Source organism: Monodelphis domestica, chromosome 3 (assembly GCF_027887165.1).
Source record: "Monodelphis domestica isolate mMonDom1 chromosome 3, mMonDom1.pri, whole genome shotgun sequence".
NCBI classification, from domain to species: Eukaryota; Metazoa; Chordata; class Mammalia; order Didelphimorphia; family Didelphidae; genus Monodelphis; species Monodelphis domestica.
In genome coordinates this window covers 444,316,723-444,333,389 of record NC_077229.1, presented here as the reverse complement: position 1 = coordinate 444,333,389, position 16,667 = coordinate 444,316,723, and the positions used below count along the sequence as shown (strand labels likewise).

The following is a 16,667-nucleotide window of genomic DNA, read 5'->3' as shown; positions in this document are numbered from 1 at the left end:
AGACAAGGAGGCTTTTTATTTCAGTTGCACTGGAAAAAGGAATACTTATTTCACTCTCACACTTCTCAGATGATACCAACATTGATAAATTGGTAAATGAGGAGATTACTTTCATTGACTCTAGATTAGTTTGACCTTTAACTTGAGAGACTAGAAAGAGGCCCTCTTACTCTTTATGGTACAGTAAAATGAAAATAGGGCAATTAAAATGACTCAAAAGACAGGATATAAATGTCTTTCAAATTAATTAACTCAATCTAAGCTCAGGTATATAAAGATATTCTGTGAAATTGTACCAAAAAAGACCTTTTGATCTTAATTTCCATTTTACATCTTTTTTACTTCAATTTGTCCCAAACAGATGCACCTGTGAAATATGTAAAAATTTTCTCTGAGGCTAGAGAAACATTTATCATGGTTCAATATAACTTCTAGATAACAAGAAGTACCAGGCATAGATTAAGAATCTGTTGCTTAATCTTTAATGAAAATAAACTGGTTTCGTCAATGCAACAACAAAATATTGTACACATATTTAGCACAACTTTAAAATAGTCACTATTGGTGTTAGAAATCAATATACTTGTTTATTTGAAAAGAATTAAGAAAAAATTGGTTGTTACTCTCTTCACTCTTCTGACTTCAAAATAGATTCTCAGATTTTACGTTTTTTCCACTCTGGTTCATTCTTTGTTTCTTCATCATCAGATTCTACATCTGCGAAAACAGTTTTAGGCTGAGTCCTAAAACAAAAGAGAAGAAAAGTAGTTTAGTTAATGAGCATTTACTGAGTTTTCAACAAGGTGTGACTTTTTTTTGGTTATGTGGTAGGGAAATTATTATTATTATTATTATTAAAAGCCATCATTCCTCTGGATGATTAAATATTAATCCTTAGGTTTCTAACCAACAGAAATGGGAGGAAAAATCTATTAAGTACAGAGACATGGATTCACACTTCACGGTAAACCATGCAATTTGTGATCTCCTGGTATAAAATAAAAATATAATTTAAGTACAGTGGTGCTGGGCACCACTCTTAGGGTTAGGGTTAGGGTTTAGGGTTTAGGGTTAAGGTTCGGGCTAGGGTTAGTCAAGTGGGGCTGGACCCTGACCCTTGGCACAAAACTTCAATCACCCAACTTCTGAACCATTTGGACTCCAGGTAAATCAGTTCCATCTTGGGGACGGAAAGAAACTGGAGTTAATAGTGAGATATATAGAAATGAAGAGCTACAGTCGTAAAAAGGCCTAAGCAAAAGAAACTCTACCCAAATCATTTGTGTATCTCTACACCTGTTCTTTTCTAGCCCTGAATGACTCTGTCATATGAAATTTTACTGTGTGATAGAAGATTTAAATTAACTGATATAAAAAATTATTATGGTAATTAAAACTGGAAAAATGCTGGCTATTTACATATTAAATACTACATACTTCGGTATTTCTGACAGTTAATTTCTTTAAAAAGCCATTTTGGAACTTGAAGGAAACAGTTTTTGAGGGAAGTAATAATTTTTTAGAGTTTAATTTTTAAAATATTATATCATGGTTTAATTTCTTTAAGATGTTTCAAGAGTTCTAAAAAAAAAAAATTACCTGCTTGTGTGTGTGCATGTGTTTGTGCTCACATACATGGCAAAACTTTTGGTTTTATATAAGTAAATGTGTTTTATAAATATATACATATAAGCACATTTTCATGTATAGTTTGAGAAGAGGGGAGAAAATAAGATTCCAATTCCAGAAGACTCTTTACTGTTACTTTATTACTTCTGGAGAATCAAAATCCGCCCACAACTCGTGCTGATGCTACTTGGCATGAGTTGTATACCCTGAGGTATACAGTAGCCCTGGCTCCTGGCTCCATTCATATATAGCTGCCTAAAATCTAAGGAACCCCCTTGTACATCCAGTTGGTTGTGCTGATACCTTGAGACGTTGCTATGTGGCATTTGAAAGCAGATCAAAGGACTAAAATTTCAAAAAACAGTTGCAGAATTTCATATGATGGACACTACCAGATAACTGGTTAGGTTAGCTTCCTTCCACAAAACAGTGAGGCAGGCAAAGTACACAAGGATATGGAACACTGAATTCTGGGCAAACCAAAAATTCTGGGTCACGTCCAGTTTAAAATATACTTTTAAAATAATTATTTAATTTCTAATGGGGGAGGGGGGGAGAATGACAATTTTCCCAAAGGGGGCAGAGGAGGTCTCTAGAGGCTAGGTTTAAATACATTAGGTTATTGAAACTATATTGTAACTGAAATGTTGCTTTTGTGGGTAACATAATTAAACAGCAAAGGGAAATGAAGGTAAACCTGAAGGTGAAAAGGTGACTTAAGCTAACCATTAAACCCCTTTCTTGTTATTGTCTCAGTTGTGTCATGATCCTATTTGGAGTTTTCTTGGCAGAGATATTGAAATGGTTTGCCATTTCCTTCTCTAGTTCAGTTTACAGATGAGGAAACTGAGGCAAATAGAGTTAAGTGACTAACCCAGGATCACAGTTACTAAGTGTCTACGGCCAGATTTGAACTGGGGAAGACAAGTCTTCCTGATTCCAGACCTGGCACTCTCTATCCACTGTGCCACTTTGCTACCCTGTTACAGCCCTATACCATGATAATGACATGAAGTTCCCCAATCTGCAACACTTAATTCACAAAACAAATTGTATTATTTAAAAACTGTAATTTGCAAAACAAATTGGATTATTTAAAAACAACACAAAATAACCAATAAAAAGTGAAAGATCCATAAATTATGGCTCTTTTTCTCTTTGGAATATAATCTGGGTTGAGATTATTCAGAGAATGTCCCATCTGGGGCCCCTGACAGACCTATTTCATTAGACCTGGGGCAGGAGTCTAGTCTGTGAAGCTGGCCTGCTTTTTCTTCAAGGAGGAACAGACCTCCTTCCCCTAAATATCTTCCTCTCTTTATGACTTCATATAAAGCTGAAATCCCAGGGGTCTGGGGGGGATAGAATGCTCACATCAACTCAAAGCAATCCTGCTTGATGAACTGATTTAAAGAAGAGTAAATATTTTGAAGTCAACTACGTATGCTAAGCTGTTTACTACGGTTACCAAGGAACAGTAAGAGCAGGTTAGACATCTGGCCTTGTTATACTATTGGCTAGTCACTAATCGCTAAATTATACCATTCAGTATTCTTATAATAAGGCTAGAGAGGTTTTGTTTTTAACATAGAAATCTTTGCTTCCATTAATAGTTGATATGATTTCACAGGTCTCAACAGTTATAAGAAGTAGCTACAAAATACTGGTCAGAAGAGTATCGGTGTTCAAATCCTGAGTCTGGTACCTGATAAATTTAAACTGACTTGCTTAATCCCTTGGTTTTCTCATCTGTTAAATATATACAATAACATATACAGTACCTATATCTCAGGGTTGAGAGGATCAACTGAACTAAATATGTGGAAAACACTTTATAAAATTTAAGTTAGTACATAAATGTCGGTCATGATTATTCTTAGATGCTGCCATATGCAGGTTACTTTTGGATGTATCAATTCTATCAATTATTTAATATGCTCTGAATTACTATTCATTTTGAAATTCAATTTGCTCTTATTCCTCAGGCTTGTTTAGACAAAATGAGAGCCCCTCTAACAAGCATTCTTGCAAAAAAGTCTAACAAAAAAATTACCAAATCACAACTACCATGTCCTACCCAAAATATTTACTCTATAAGGAACAAGCAATAAAATATACCCCCAACTACCCACCCTCCTATTCTTACTTTTTTTAAAAAGCACTCCACTGTTCCTGTAGAGGCATTTAAAATTAAAACATCAATACATCCCCTTATCTATTGAGTGATAGAGCTTTAACTTGGGTCTTCTATGTTCACTTTCCTTTAGCATTCAGTATACAGTGAAAGTCAAAATGTTTTCAACATTCAAGGTTCACAGATCAAATTCTTTTTAATCATTACTCATTTGATATGATTCATTCACAAAGTATAAAGCTAGCTTCGGGCTAATGACATGAATATGAGGGGGAATCTCTTGTATTATTCACAAGCCTATGAGTAGAAACCACAAGCTTTCTTGGCCTAGGGCCCATTGTTTATTATAAAGAAAAACCTCAAAGTACAAAGTCAATTATAGCCATGACTTGATAATCTGACACACTTGTTAACCCTATTAGGCTAAATAGGACCCAGATGAACTCTAACCTAGTCATTACAATCACAGAATTATTCAAATGAAAGAGCTTGACAAAAAAACCTGTAGTTTCAATTGTTCTTTCCATTCAACATTAAATCAAAGGTAACTACTGTTAATATAAGAAAGAGTTGAGAAAAATAAAAAGGCAAAAAGATTTTTCTGGATAAAGAATTTTCCATTTTCTTTAGGAAAAATATAAAATGTGGAAAACAAATAAGTCCTAGTTAGACAAAGAAGAGATTTTTCCCTCCAGAACTGTACAAGTGAAAAATGAAAAGCAAGGTAAGAGAAGAATAAAATGAAGTAGAAGAGATGGAGACTAAGGAAAGGGAAAATGAATCCAAGAGACCTGTGAAGAAGCAAGGTGCAGGAATAAGCTCCCAAATAAGCAGCCACTTTATCATCAAAGTGAAAATGAACTAAACATGAAATTAGATTTGAAGAGTAACCAATATACATTTTTAGAAATATTAAATGTCCATTTATGAAAGGCACAATCATGTATTATAAAACTTTCATAACAGCTAGTATTGTGCATTTGGAAACACGCATAGCCTTATTAATCAAGTGTACATGCCTTTTACATAATAGGTATTTTTTTGAAGCTCTGCACAGACTGAATTTTTTAAAAATGACTGCTACGTAAAATACTAGGGGAGAGGAGGTGGGATTACTATTTGAAAAAAGCCTGTGGTGAATCATTTTGTCCAATCAAAGGTGTTTCTGCAAACATATTTTAAGTTTATATTTTCTTAAAGTGAGGTATACTTAAGACTATCAGTGAAACGTTGCCTGTATTTGGAGTGTATTTTAAGAAAGAAAGAGTAAAGGAAAGCTCTGGGTAATGAAAATCAACATAGCTAAAGCAATTATTCTTTCTCCACTGTGTTTATCTTATTCACACATATATACATACACAATATGGATTTAAATCTTGCTCTTACCCAATGTGGCTTTCCATTGGGTGCCCTGAAAGTAATAATGATATTTTCATGCATACATATTTACAGATACTGTGTCAGAAATGATACGCATATTGAAAATTAAATTTACTGATCCAGCAATAATGGCAGTGTATTTGGCAAGAAGACTCACCATCTACTGACAAAGCTGTCAAGCTTGGCAGGCTGCTGGCAATCTTCCAAGCTCCCACACACATCTATCCCTGTCTGGTGTGTAAGCTAATCACATTCTGGACCTACATCCTGCCCACTCCTCGGCCAGCTCCTTTTTTTTTTCTCCCTCCAGCAACATCTTTTAACAAGAAACTGTAACTAAATCTGCCCACGTGTGGTTGAATGAGAGCCTTCTGTGATCCTGCTGTGTTTTAAAACTTTCATGGCTATTACATTGCCAGTGTCAGGAATGAAATCTAATATCCAATCAATGAAATTAAAGGGCCCAAACACACTGAGTTATCATCAGCATTAACGAACTTGAAGTATCAAAGCATGTGCCATATTTAGGCATGTATAGTTGCATAAAACATAATTATGCCACTTTTATGAAAAAGCACTCCCTATTAGATCTACATTTCATCACCATTAAAAGTCAATTGCAGTGAAGAAAAACAACCAGGGACACATTCTCAATTACAGTGACCTTTAAAAAAGATCCTTTTAAATACTAGCTTCCCTTCAAACACTTTGCCACTTGGCAGTAAACCGTATACTCTAGCAGGTGAACAGAAAAGAAAGAGCCTAGGAAGGCTGGATAACTGACAACCTTTAGGAAGAAGAGCTCAATAAATATTGAGGAATAGATTTAGAGCCTCTGAAAGTGCTCTAAGCAAAAGAAATACACAGAAACATGTTTTGGCATAATTTACAGACACGTATCCTGCAAACACTTCAAATTCTCCATGGCCAAAGGGCACTCATCATCTTCCCTTCAAAACCTGCCCACTCTTCCTGGTTCCTGATTTTTCTTGATGGAACCACCCATCCTAGTCACCTAGACTCAAAAACCATAGAGTCAAATCAACTCAAATACCAGACACTTAGAAATAGAGGCAAAAACTGTGAGTGGGAGGCAAAAATATATGGAAAAGAGTGAATCCTGTAGGCCAGCTTGGCTAGAATGTACAGTATATTTAGAGTGAACAAGAGAAAATAAGTTTAGGCCAACAGGCTAAAGCCTGATTATGAAAGGCTTTAAACACCAAAAGGCAAAGTTTGTATTTTTTATCCTGGAGCCAAGGACAGACTAGTCTCTTCATCAGAAACAAAAGCAAAGAAGGAGAAAATGAGAGAAAATAGAGAATTCATGATGGATAGTCAATATTTTTTCAGTATAGTAGAAAATGAGGTCCTTTGCTGAGAGAGAGAGGGAGAGGGAGAGGGAAAGAGGGAGAGGGAGAAGGAGAGGGAGAGAGAGAGGGAGGAGAGGGAGAGAGGGAGAGAGGGAGAGAGGGAGAGGGAGAGAGAGAGAGAGAGAGAGAGAGAGAGAGAGAGAGAGAGAGAGAGAGAGAGAGAGAGAGAGAGAGAGAGAGAGAGAGAGAGAGAGAGAGAGAGAGAGAGAGAAGAAGCAGCAGCAGCAGCAGCAGCAGCAGCAGCAGCAGCCTGGGGAAGGGCTTGGTTTAGATTAGATAATAAATTTGTAGTGAACCAGGGATCCGACCTCTTCTATTCTCTCTCTTAAATATCTTTTGGTTAATCTCAGTTCCAATTGGTTCAACTAGCCCACTCTTCAGTTCTGGATTACCTACTGCCTATTGATTTCCAACTATATTTTCTAGAGATGTTTCAAACTCAATATATCCAAAGACATTATTTCTATTCCTCACCTCACCTCTTCAGCCATTTCCTCTTCCTTAATGTCTTATTTCTGTTGAGAGTATCATTATTCTTCCAGTTCTTGACTCTTCCCTCTTCCTAAACACTCAAGTTTTCAAGTCTTTTCAATTCCACATCCACAATATATTTCAATGCAGTCCTTTTCTCTCTAGTTATATATAGCCATCTGATATTGGTCCTCATCCTTCCTCATCTGGTTTTTTGACTGCAAAGTCCTCCTAATGAGTCTCTCTTCTTCCTATCCATCTCCTGTCCAAACTAGCCTCCACCCAGCTGCTTGATAAGTGTCTGTCGAATTAAATTAAATTGTGCTCAATTGGCATAGTTGCACAGCTTTTGCCAGAAACATTCAGCATAAAGAAGGTGTGGGTAATAAAGCAGTGTGGGTAATCCATGGTTGAGATCTGGCAAAGTGTGACTATCAAGAGGACATGGGGGTGAGTGATTCAGGAATAAACAGATGATGACATATGGCTGAATTGGTCAATAAGGGAAATTACTGAAAAAGGGAAGTGGAATCAAAGCAGGGGAAATAGGCTAGAAGAACCAGAAAGCACTGAAGAGAGGTGAGCAGGTTGCAACACATTATAAATGAAGAGTTACATGTTAGAAGTGGCATAAAGAAGTCACTGGAGAAATCTTGTCACCCTGCTCAAAGTCTCCACTTTGTCCTCAATTCAGCTGTCAACATGGTCTTCTTCAAGGGTAGGTCTGACCATGTCATCTCCCTTACTTAGTAAAATTTTGTGACTCCCTATCATTCCCAGGACCAAATATAAAATCTTGCTTAGTGTTCAAAGTCCTTCAAAACCATACATCCCCTACCCACTTTCCCAGCTTTTTTATGCCTTATATTCATCCCATCATTCATAAAAAGCACTTCTTGCATCTCCTGAATCAAACAGGTCAAGCTAATGAGTCATGGGGATAGGTACCTTTCTTATTTTCCACACTAACATTATGATAAAGAAAGGGGGAATAACAGTTCCCCAAAATCTATTTGCAAAATGCCCAAATCTTCCCAACTTATTTTTAAAAACAAACAAACAAAAATGACTACAATAAACCAGTCCTTACTTGGAATATGCGGGAGCAACCCAATATGGGTTATCCTCAGCTTCCTTTGCATGTCGTAAAATGGCTTCCCGGGGGTTGCTGTCATCAGTTTTATCCAGAGCAATATTTTTCACTATGTATGATGACAAGGTTCCTCCATGGGTTCCAACTCTACCGCCACGACCTGTTTCAGAACAAAGAACAAAATCAGAGATGAGAACACACAGGCAACCCCAGTACATTCTGTGCTTTTAGCAATATATTTATCCAGTATTGTTTGACAAAACTGAAAAATGCTTAAAAGTAGGTTTCACCATACAATAAAGCAGTAATCATCCCAACAATCTGGCCCTGGCTAAGAAATAGAAGAGTATAGCAATGGAATAGATATGGGGTAAATGATGATCTCAGTAATCTAGTGTTGATAAACCCCAAAATCCCAGCTTTGGGGATAATAACTCTGAGATAAAAACTGCTGAGAAAATTGGAAAACAGTATGGCAAAAATTAGGTTTAGATCAATATCTCAAACTCTAAACCAAGTATGGTCAAAATGGGTATGTGATTTAAACATAAAGAGTGATTTTATAAGTAAATTAGGGGAACATAGACTAGTTTACCTGTCAGTTCTATGGAGAAGGGAAGAATTTATGACCAAACAAAAGACAAAGAATATTATAATATATAAAATTAATAATCTTGATTATATTGAATTAATAATATTTTATACAAACAAAACCAATGCAACCAAGATTAGAAGGGAAACAACAAACTGGGGGAAAATTCTAAAACAAATGTCTCTGATAAAGGTCTCATTTCTCAAATATTTAAAGAACTAAGTCAAATTTATAAGAATCCAAGTCATTCCCCAATTGATAAAGGACAAAAGGATTACGAATAGGCAGTTTTCAGATAAATAAATCAAAGCTATCAGTAATCATATAAAAATGTTCTAAATCATTCTTGATTGAATAATGCAAATTATAACAACTCTGAGGTATCACTTCAAAACTATCAGATTTACCAATATGACTAGTAAAAGAAAATGACAAATGTTAGAGGGGATGTGGCAAAATGCATTGCTGATAGGGTTGTGAACTGATCCAACCATTCTAGAGGGCAATTCTGAATTATGAACAGTGGGCTAAAAAACAATGCATATCCTTTGATCCAGTAATACTACTACTAGGTCATATCCCAAAGAGATAAAAAAAGAAAATGGTAAAGGATCTGTTTATACAAAAATATTTATAGCTGCTCTTTTTGTGATGGCAAAGAATTGGAAACTAAAGGGATGTTCCCCAATTGGAGAATGGCTGAATAAATTGTGGTATGATGGTAACAGAATACTATTTTGCTGTAAGGAATGATGAACAGAATGATTTCAGAAAGAGCTGGAAAGACCTCCATGAACTGATACAGAGTGAAATAAGCAGAACCAGAAAACACTGTATATAGTAACAATAATATTGTGGAACAATCAAATGTGATAGATTTGGCTACTAAGAGTAATATGATGATCCAGGACAATTTTGAGGGACAAAGAATGCTATCCACCTCCAGAGAAAGAACTGTTGGAGTAGGAATGCAGATGAAAGCATATGATTTACCACCTGCTTATTTGGAATATGTTTTGGGGTTTTGGTTTCATAAGATTATTCACTTACAAAAATCAATAATATGAAAATGTTTTATGTGATAATATATATGTATAACCCAGATTGAATTGCTGTCAGGGAGGGAGGAAGTGATGGAGATAATATGAATCATATAACTTCAGAAAACTTATATGGAAATTTGTTATTAAAATAAAAACTAAATAAAGAGTAGGTTCCACAAGTGGTCTGGTTTTTTTGTTTGTTTGTTTTTTTTAAAACCCTTACCTTCTGTCAATACTGTGTATTGGCTCCAAGGCAGAAGAGTGGTAAGGGCTAGGCAATGGGGGTTAAGTAACTTGCGCAGAGTCACACAGCTGGGAAGTGTCTGAGGCCAGATTTGAACCCAGGACCTCCAGTTGCTAGGCCTGACTCTCAATACACTAAGCCACCCAGCTGCTACCACATAAGTGGCCTGTTGAATGAATTATGACATGCTGAAAAAGGCTGAGTTGGCCTGTGAAGTCCATGGTAACCTGACTTCCAAATAACTCAGTGAAATGAACATTCTTTTTTTCTTCCTTAAATTAAAAAAAAAAAAAAACAGCCCTTACCTTCTATCATAGTGTCAGTTCTAAGACAGAAGAGTGGCAAGAGCTAGGCAACTGGGGTTAAGTGACTTGCCTGAAGTCACACAGTTAAGAAGTGTCTGAAATCAGATTTGAACTCAGGTTCTCTCAACTCCAGGTCTGCTACTCTATCTACTGAGCCATCTAGCTGCTCCTGAAATGAAGTTTCTATCACATGGACTATTTTCAAATATTATAAGTTTCAATATTATGTGGATTAGTACTAAGTCATACTGGTTTTGTTTCATATGGAAAAGTTGTATATACTATTTTACTGTGTACCTCTTAGCTTTAATTTATGGTTATCATGAAAATAAAAGGCAACAAAATTTCAAGTTCCTCATGACAGACATAATTTCCATAAGTCTCCTTAATTATCCCTATTCACTAGTTTTTTAAAAAACATAGTATTTTCATTTGAACTTTTATTTCAAGTTGATATATCCAAGGTTAGAATATCTTTATTTCAGGGGCAGCTGGGTGGACATTGATAGCCAGGCCTAGAGATGGGAGGTCCTAGGCTCAAATCTGGCCTCAGACACTTCCCAGCTGTGTGACCCTGGGCAAGTCACTTAACCCTCATTGCCTAGCCCTTACCGCTCTTCTGCCTTGGAGCCAATACACAGTATTGCCTCTAAGATGGAAGGTAAGGGTTTAAAAAATAAGAATGTTTTTATTTCACAGTTATTAAATGTACATTATGTGGTCAATGTTGTTAGGGAAAACATTGGTTTCTAAGTATATGTCCTAGCATGTTCCAGATGGTTGATAAAATGAAATTTAATAAAAATCAAATTAAATTAAAATTAAAAAACCTCAGTACAAAGCAACACTCATCACTACATTTCTGAGAATTAATATGTGCAAGGTGCTGTGGCAAAAATCAAAACAACTAGGCGTTGGAAAGCATTTCAGGAACTTTCTGAAACAACTTATACAACATATACAAGAATCCTTTCTACACCACTTGAGACAACTGGCTATCCGGCTTTTGTTTTAAGATTCTGGGAGACAAAAGTTAGACGGTATGGAATACTTCCCAAGACAGACCATTCAGTCAAATTTTCCTTTTATCTAGCCTAAATCTGCCTCTCTACAATTTCCGCTCTTTGTGCCTAGTTGTGCCCTCCAAAGTTAAGAAGTACAAGTCTAATCCAGTTTTCACATGACTAACATTCAAATACCTGAATATATCTATCATGTCCCTCCCTAAGTCATCTCTTTTCTAGGCTAAATATTCCTTCTTCCTTCAACTAATGTTCTAATGGTGTGACACTGAGGCTTTCATTATTCTGATTGCCCACCTATGGCCATTCTAGAATTTTTTTAATGTTCTTAATAAAATATGTGCCCCCTAAATGAACACAATGTTACATATTTGTTTTAGCCAAGGCAGAGTTTAGTGGCAATACCATTCCCTTAACCATGGACACTAATTTCCTATAAGACTGGATTAGCGTGTTTGTTTGTTTTTTTTGGGGGGGAGGGGGGCTGGGGAAGATGCAAAGAAGCACAAGATATGGTGTCTGCCCTCAATTAGCTTACAACCTAGTCAGAGAAGTCAAGACATACATAAAAAAGAAGTTAAATAATAAACATTGAAATAATAATTTAAGGCAATTCCAGAGACGATGTCATAGGGCAGTATATGAAGTTGGCCAAATGACTTTAAGAAGTAAAACCTAGTCAGGAAAGTCAAGACATACATAAAAAAGAAGTTAAATAATATGTAAAAAGAAGTTACATAATCAAATTGGTATAAACTCCTTATCCTAGGACTCAAAGTCCTCCAAAATTTGACTCCATTTTACCTGTCTAGTCTTATCTGGTACTACACCCATTAATATATTCTATACCAGGTCAAACTAGACTACTCTCTGGCCATTCTTCTGTCTTTGTTGCATTATCTTCTGGGCTTAGAAAGGATGTCTTCCCATACCCTATCTTCATCCACCTCTCCATCTGTAGAAGTTGCTAATGTTTTGTAAGGTTTCTATGTTCCCCTTTCTTCATAAACCTTTCTCTGGATGATACCAGATGAAAGTGATCTCTCCTCAAAAACTATTTTTTCCCCTATAACCCTTACCTTTTGTTATAGTATCAGTTCTAAAGCAGAAGAGTAGCAAGGGCTAGGCAATCAAGGTTAAGTGACTTGCCCAGGGTCACATAGCTAGGAAAGTGTCTGAAGCCAGGTCCTCTCAACTCCAAGGCTGGCATTCTATCCACTGTGCTAGTTAGCTGCCCCTCTCCTCAAAATTTTCATAGTATTTCGCCAGGCTCTTCTTTGTATCTCTCATTTTTATTCGATTTCATTCTTCTTCATGAATGTATATACACACTCCTTTTAGGCTATGTGCTCCTGGAGCACAAGAACTGAGTTGCTTTTCATTTTGTATTCCCAGGACCTAGCACAGAACCATGAACATATGAGGACCCTAATAACTATTTCATGAATTGAACTGGACAAGTTTTACATAAAAGGTGAGATATGAACCAAGTCTTAAAACTTGGTTTTAGGATAGGACTTGCATAGGCAGATGGAAAGGAGTTCTGGTGCTCCTCTGAGTATTACAAAATGGACAGAATGGTTTTAGAAGAACCATAGAGGGAGGAAAGGGTAATGTTTGTGGAGACAGAAATTAATAGATCAATTTGATCCAAGCAAAATTTTTAGCAGGGGGCAAAAAGTGATTATTAAGTAGGTGAAGTTCAGATTATAGTGAACCTTTTAGAACTGAAATATAATTTCATAGATATCAAACCTTTACCAAGAATCCTTATTGTATTATCAAAATTCATGAAAGAATAGAAGATTCATTAAATGCTTACCATGTGCAAAACATTTGTATTAAGTGATAAAAATACAAATAGAAAAGCAAGAAAAGTCCTTGATTTATACAGTGATTCAAGAAAATCAAAGGCTCATGATGAAAAATGCCAACTGTCTCCAGAGACAGAAGTGATGAGGTCTGAATGCAGATTGAGACAAACTACATTTCACTTTATTTCTTCACTGTTCTTTTGTTTGTTCCGAGTTCTCTTTCACAGACTGACTAATAAGGAAAGATGTTTTATATACTATTATAAACATAGGATCTATATCTGGTTGTTTGCTGTCTTGGGGAGGAGGGAGAAGAAGGAGAGAAGGTGAAGATTTGGCTCAAATTAAAAAAAAAATCTTTCATGTAATTGAGAGAAATAATAAAACATTTTTTAAAAAGAAAGAAACATCCCTGCTTTACTCAAGGAGGTTTAAGACATTCTAAGGTAAAACAGGCTTCAGTTGCAACACAGATGGAAAAGTAACTGGTCCTCAGATCCAGTAGCAAGATCAGTGGCAAGTCATCTTTTTTACTATAATTTCCATAGATAAAACCATATTCTTTTCTGATGTCAAACCATTGGACTCCTTGGACTTTAGAGGTAAAGCTTTCTCTTTCTTTTCAATAGCTGTTGCTTGGAAGGAGGCAAGAGATACTGCATCTCTAGAGGTCCCATCTCCACAAGGAGGGTTTCTTTTGGTTATGGCTATAGAATTCTGGGCTGAAATTTGGGCTAGTAGTAAGTGGGGGTTGCTGGGATACAGGGTTTTGGTTTATCTTCACCCACATCTGATGGGAGATGGTGGTCAAGGGGTCGATGGCAGGGATTTGACCTTCAGGTACATGCTGTTGCTCAAGGAAAAATACTGTTTCAATGGACCCTGCCTGCTTGCCTTCTGGTAGAAGTTAATGGTAGTGATAGTGGAGATGACAGGCAAACTCTCAACAGGCTGTGCTTCCCTGGAGAATGGTTTGGGGGCCTGAGCTGGAATCTGGGCTAATGGTCTTGAGGGCAAACTATTCCTAGAGCATTAGTTGGTATAATGTGGTTTATTGTCTAAATATTGTTATCCCCACTTTGCGGCTAAGGAAACTGACACTTCATTTAAGTGAGCTGTACAAGGATATAGTTAGTAAACAGAATTTGAACCAGTCTTTTTACTTGAAATTCAGCACTTTTATGTCATTAGAGAATTGTTTAAAAGTTTTGAGCTAGGGAAACATGATGAATGGGATAATTTAACAAAATTAACTTGGTTATAATGTTCAAGATGGACTGATAAGGTGAGAAATGTAAGCATAGTATTGTAATAATTTAGGTGAGAAGGCCTAAGAACCTAGACTAAGACAGTAGTAGTGATAACTGAAAGAGAAAGACATTAGAGGGGCTTCGAAGGTATGGTCTGGTGATCAAATTAAAGGAGCAGTCAAATATAAGGCTAAGATTCATCACTGATACAAGGAGAACCTTAGTTGAAGACTTTGGTTAGAGGAAAAATGAGTAGTTCAGTTTTGCTTTGCTGAGTTTAGTGATATATAAGGAGAAATCACTGAGGTCAGAAAGTGATATAGAGCTAAAACTCAGGTAAGAAGTCAGCTCTATACACTGAGAGCAAAGGGCACTTGTGAGATGACAGATGAAGTTAAAAGGATTGTAATGTGCAGTAGATTATACACTAGACTTGTTCACTCAAATCCACTTTCCATTTCTTAAAGCACCTACCAGAAGTCTATCCTGACAAGAATCTTTCCCCAGGAAATTACTTTGCATAGAGCGAGTTCATATTTAATTTTATATGCCCATGATATGTGTCTTCTATCACAACATGAGCAATATGAAAATATGTGTTGCATGAAAGTAGGTGTATAAACCTATATAAGACTATTTACTGCCTTGGTGAAAGGGAGGAGGGGAGGAAATCTGAATTCTAAAACATCAGAAAACAATTGTCAAAAATAGTTTCTACATGTAACTGAAATTAAAAAAAAATTCATTCACTCATGTTGTTTCCCTCTAATAAAATGTAAACTCCTGAGGGTAGGTCCTATTTTGTTTCATCTTTACATTTCTAGAGTAATATATGTTGTTGAATTAAATTTCCAGAATATCCCAAGGAGTTCTATCTTCTTGTGAAGCAAATGAAAGGCACAATAAAGAAAGGGAACCAGGCTTGAACCTAGGAACAGCTACTGGGTTCATGTCCTGCCTCTGACAAACTGGGTGACCTTGAGCAAGTGAATTAACCCCTCAGTGATCTACATAACTCTCTGAGACTATATGTGGCAGAAAAAATGCTACCCTGCATTGGTATATGGAGACTTTCCTTGTCCCAGTGAAGTTATAGGCCTAGTTCTTATTATTCCTATAAAGTCAAAAAGGAAAGGTACTCTTATTTTGTAAACAGAGAAAATCAAGTCACCTTCCTACTTGTCCAAAGTTCAATATAACATATAGATGATGGAAATTATGGTAAAAAATTATTATTATACCATATTAAAATAATAATCTGAGGAAATCTTATAGAAATGGAAAATTTAATGATAAATTTGCAGTATTTTCCCCTTACTGTTTAATGAACCTCTAAAACCAATAGACTATACTATACTTACCTGGGCCTGCCACAGGGGGTTCAGGTTTGTGAGACTTCAGAGGATCCAATCTATCTTTTTCCAACTGTTTCCTTGTACTTCGCTGGCGTGGTTCACGGAACATAGGCAGTGCATGAGCTGGAAGAGTCACATTAAAAAAAATTCATTTTAATAATAATTCTTCCATCCAAAAACATAGCTGAAGAATGAATAACTAAAACATGAAATGGAAGGCATAATGACAGCCTCCATTTATAATAGCAGACAGTCTTACTGTAACCAATTAGCCCATTTAGTTTTGAGATTTTGAGAGTCATTTGTTCACCTCTCTTGGCATGGAACTACACACAGGAAACATGGTTAAATCCACGTCAAAACCATGTGTAAGCTAATAAAACTTGGTCAGAAGCTAAAGCTCAGTTTCCATAGTTTTGAAGAGAAAAGTTCAATGAGACTTCCTAAGATTCTCCATCACAAATCAAATATGAATAATGCTAACAGTTATATTATATATAGCCGGCCTTCCAACCCACAATTTTCCCCAGATGCTTCATACCACTGGAATCACTTCACACATCACTGAACTTTGACCAAGTCCAAGGAGGAGTGTGACAACACTGAGCAACAGTAGAAGGCCGGAAGAGAGAAACATCGTATGCCAATGAAACTAGGATAAAGGTTGCCCTGGATGTAGTGGGGTGCCTGAACCTTTGGGTCTGGCAATTAAGTGGTGACTGGTGCTATAGGCCTGCATATGAAAATGACCCCACAAAATAAAAAAACTCAAAGTAACACTTCTCTACATACTGAGGGTCAGATGACAGTTTTATTTTGGGGTTGGGGTGAGGACAGGGGAATGTTAAATATTTGTCTTTGAAGCAAAACAGTCAGCATAATTCCATTTAAAACTCCCATAGAAATGGGTTCTTTCAAGAAGAAAATTTTTTTTTGTCCCCCCAGGAGTCAGGGGCTTGAAG

The 16,667-nt window shown here is 36.3% G+C and overlaps 1 protein-coding gene across 1 annotated transcript in view; it reads right to left on the bottom strand.

The window, feature by feature from the left end:
- Positions 1-459: 459 nt before the first annotated feature.
- WDR70 (WD repeat domain 70) overlaps positions 460-16,667 on the bottom strand; it is a 357,011-nt gene continuing 340,803 nt past the window's right edge. Inside the window, exons 16-18 of the mRNA XM_056824559.1 lie at positions 15,712-15,828; positions 8,078-8,240; positions 460-743 (exon numbers count right to left, since the gene is read on the bottom strand). Of these exons, the coding sequence (XP_056680537.1) occupies positions 656-743; positions 8,078-8,240; positions 15,712-15,828 (368 nt within the window). The 3' untranslated portion in view covers positions 460-655. The remainder of the gene's footprint in view (positions 744-8,077; positions 8,241-15,711; positions 15,829-16,667) is intronic.